This window comes from Hyposmocoma kahamanoa, unplaced genomic scaffold (assembly GCF_003589595.1).
Source record: "Hyposmocoma kahamanoa isolate Upper Pololo Valley unplaced genomic scaffold, ASM358959v1 114, whole genome shotgun sequence".
NCBI classification, from domain to species: domain Eukaryota; kingdom Metazoa; phylum Arthropoda; class Insecta; order Lepidoptera; family Cosmopterigidae; genus Hyposmocoma; species Hyposmocoma kahamanoa.
In genome coordinates this window covers 4,920,735-4,924,607 of record NW_020653383.1, presented here as the reverse complement: position 1 = coordinate 4,924,607, position 3,873 = coordinate 4,920,735, and the positions used below count along the sequence as shown (strand labels likewise).

Genomic DNA, 3,873 nt, shown 5'->3' with positions numbered 1-3,873 from the left:
GAATTGGAGAATAGCAAAATCCACCATTAAAAGAATTGCTGCTTATAATAAAATTTAGGCGCTATTTATAAAAATGAATATTTATGCGTGAACAGCCCCTTTAGAGATGCATGATTTTCTTCAAAATTAAATGGGCCCACTATCCATAGTAGTCCCATTTAATAGCTTCTTTCCAACAAAAAAAGAATCATGAAAATCAGTTCACAAATACCGGAGTTTTCGCGTAACATACATACAAAAAAAATCATATAGTCGAATTGAGAACATCCACCTTTTTTTGAAGTCAGTTAAAAATCGACGCCATTACAAAATAAAACGATTTCACCGTGTTTCGCACTTATTAACAAAACATTACAAAAATATATACTTATAATAACTGAGATATCATAATTTTGTTCGAAAATTTTTTCTCTAAAAATTAAAAAAAAACAGTCCATAGAAAAAAATCCTTCACGCATACATTTTCTTCAACTCCTTTCTTAAAATTTTACCTGTCATATTTTTAGGAATATCTTCAACAAATACAACTTCTTCGATCTTCTTGAACGAAGCTACTTTCCCAGCAACGTAATCCTGAATTTCTTCAGGAGAGACGCTAAGACCATTTTTCTTTACAACAAAGGCTTTAGGGCTCTCCCCGTTAAAATCGTGAGGGACTCCTATGACTGCGGCTTCGACTACCGCAGGGTGTGAACGTAAAATACTTTCCAATTCAGCTGGAGCCACTTGCATTCCTTTCACCTGCACAACAATTTTTCTCATGATTATTTTCGTAAAGAGAACTTAGAACAATATCATGAAGTATTGTTAATAAGTAGTATCTATGTAGTATCGTCTATATATTATAAAGTTCAATTAGCTTTCTCCGACATACAAGTTTCTCTGCGTTGTTTTCGTTCACCATAGCTAAAGTTACGACAAACGATACCCTAGTATCTAATGATTTAAAAAGCCTTAACCTACAACCTTAAATCCTTACCTTAATAAGTTCTTTTATTCTATCAGTAATAAAGAGTCCCTTCTTAGGATCATAATAGCCCATGTCTCCTGTCTTGAAAAACCCATCTTCGGTCAAAGATTCTTTAGTCGCTTTCTCATTTTTGTAGTAACCTCTCATTACGGTCGGTGATTGGACGTACATTTCTCCAGACTGTTGACAATAACATGTAAAATTTTGTGAATTTTTCAGAAAAGACTTTCATATAATTATGTCTATCAGTTCAACTACATCCTGTGTCACATTTCGACATAAACATCAATTTGGGTAATTTTATACAGTTCCTGTATAAGCTACTGTACACGAAATTTGAAGGAAAAGTCTTGGGAAACCATGAAAGAATCATTAACTATTACCCAAAGAACACACCAAAATTTCGAACACGTATGTACTTATGTACTTATGCACGTATGTAATTTCGGGAAAACCAATTCGGAAAAGTCGAAGGTAATAGATCGCGTACACATGATGGACATAGATGATATCAAGTCTCCAGAGATGCTATTATGTGAACCCTCTTGGGATAAGCGATATTATTAGGACTGTGAAACATAAGAAGACAATACTTTCTTGCGCCATGTTTCATATATAAACGTCAAACTAAAATATCTCAGTAAAAGAGATCACGATCCACAACGCTAGGGAGAGGCCTGTATTAATTGCTTTATCATCATCGTCATCAGCCAGTAACGTTCCCTACTGAACACAAACCACCTCAATACAACACCAGCATTACCTCCCAGCCGAATAGCACGAAGATCTGGTCAAGTTGGTAACAAATAAATTGATATGTAAAGCTGAATACTCAGTACGCTGATAATGATGAGGAAAGTGAACAGCTTTCCAGGACATCAGTCCACATTTTGGGGACCGTCCGTCACTCTGTTTTCAATCTCATATCGGATTCTTAGGTTTTCGCGATTATTATGAAAATGAAACTATTTTTTCGGATCTAAATCTTTTTGACGTTTGACTTGATCATGGGACCTATAAAGGGCCTGAAACGTTGGTTTGTTTGAAAAACAAATATACGCGATTTAAATCCGAAATAACCTAACCTCAGTACAGAGTACTAAAAAAACCGACCTAAAAAGTCATTCATCCCTTAGTTTACCACCCCTAGAGGTCGATTGTTTTCTTCCAATTTTAATGGGACCACTTCTGAGGTGCCGTCTTTCCAACAAAAAAGAATCATTAAAATCGGTTCACAAATGGCGGAGTTATCGCTTAACATACATACAAAAACAAAAAACCATACAGTCTAATTGAGACGTCCTCCTTTTTTTCAAATCGGTTAAAAAGGAATTTCATTTCCTAATTTTTAATGTTTGTCAAAACGATATAATGACACCTAATTAGAGCTTTAGCTACTCGGCAACAAGATCGCCTATTGCATTTTATTTCTTGGTATCTTACTAGTCCCCTACTTCTGACGTAGTTGCAGTAAAGTAACTCACTTCTCCAATAGGTACAGTTTTGCCAGTTTGCGGATCCACAAACTTCAGCTTGACGCTCGACATAGCTATTCCACAAGAATTGTAGTCCACGTCTTTTGCTCTTATTGGGATGGTGGTAGTGAGAGACGTGGTCTCTGTCGCTCCGTAGCCTTGGTTGAATTCGAAGTGTCGCTGAAAAGGAAGAAACGTATTTTGTCAATTATATTTCTAATTAAGCGTTTAAACAGCTGTTTAGCCGCAGTGCCATCAGTGACAAACTTATGAAAGGTTCTTTACTCAACCAGGTACCTTAGAAGAGCCGGAACCAAGGAATTTTTCTTTGTCTTCGTTCGATATTTGTATCAGTTATAATAAACTAGTGGAGAATTTTTCCAAAAATATATGAATATCGTTGCAGTAAACATATCATCATAAATATTGCAATTAGATAAGGAAGCAATATCTCTTGCCAGTCTCTGATATACAAGTAGGTAGGTTAAAAATTTAAATAAGTACCAGAACGAGGACTACATTAAATGGATGTAATTTGTATCTCCCCGATTATCCCAAATGATGGCACATAGCAGCCTTCCTTCATTGTATGACTGTATAATAATATGTATAATTATATTTTCTTCACCAAACAAGTGACTACTGGAAACAACGACGAGATGTTGGTAATAATGGTTTCGTCATGATAGCAGAGAGGAACTGATTTCACGGGTCACGCCGTGTCGCACCGTTTGTACGGGTGAGCTCGTGCCACAGGCCCCATACTTGTGAGCCCGTGCCGATACGGACAGTACTCTTCCACCAACCAGGGGCCGTGGGTACCTGACATAAGCCACCAAAGAATTTGTGCATTAATGAAGACTGAGATTTGGGTGATGAAATGAGAGATACGTACCTCACTTCTTTTGAGGACAGCTTCAGCATCAGTAGCAGCCAACGGTGCAGCTCCACAAACAATATGCCGCATGTTCCGGAAAAACTCTGGCTTCACGTCCTGATGCTTGCCGAGAAGAATTGCTGAAATCGGTTCAATGCAACTTTTGATGCGCCTGTAAAAACTATACTAGCAATGACAATAAAATGTCGGAATACTCGTAGTGGAAATTAAAAAAATATAATTACTACATCGAAGGAAGAAATTAATTGATGAAAAGTCACCTTCCTTACGGTATCCAATACATGCTGCATACGAAATTTTTCAAAGTATAAAATTACATTATAGATTTAATTAGGCACCTGACAAACGGACATGAGTTTCACTATTACAGTACAGTCGATGATCTAAAATACCTGACCACCTAGCCGCCAAGCCCAGCTTTGAAATTTGTATTAGGGGTTAAAGTATGAAATTGCCGTTTTATTGCAATAGGTTCTTTGAATGTTCATAGAATCTTCATGGTTTGAGGTTTTCGAATGAAACTTTTTTCA

The 3,873-nt window shown here is 36.7% G+C and overlaps 1 protein-coding gene across 1 annotated transcript in view; it reads right to left on the bottom strand.

Moving 5' to 3' along the window:
* Nucleotides 1-216: 216 nt before the first annotated feature.
* The window catches only part of LOC113239678 (4-coumarate--CoA ligase 2-like), a 28,215-nt gene continuing 24,558 nt past the window's right edge, over nucleotides 217-3,873 (bottom strand). The window contains exons 5-8 of the mRNA XM_026476761.1: nucleotides 3,341-3,462; nucleotides 2,455-2,625; nucleotides 980-1,150; nucleotides 217-741 (exon numbers count right to left, since the gene is read on the bottom strand). Of these exons, the coding sequence (XP_026332546.1) occupies nucleotides 451-741; nucleotides 980-1,150; nucleotides 2,455-2,625; nucleotides 3,341-3,462 (755 nt within the window). The 3' untranslated portion in view covers nucleotides 217-450. The remainder of the gene's footprint in view (nucleotides 742-979; nucleotides 1,151-2,454; nucleotides 2,626-3,340; nucleotides 3,463-3,873) is intronic.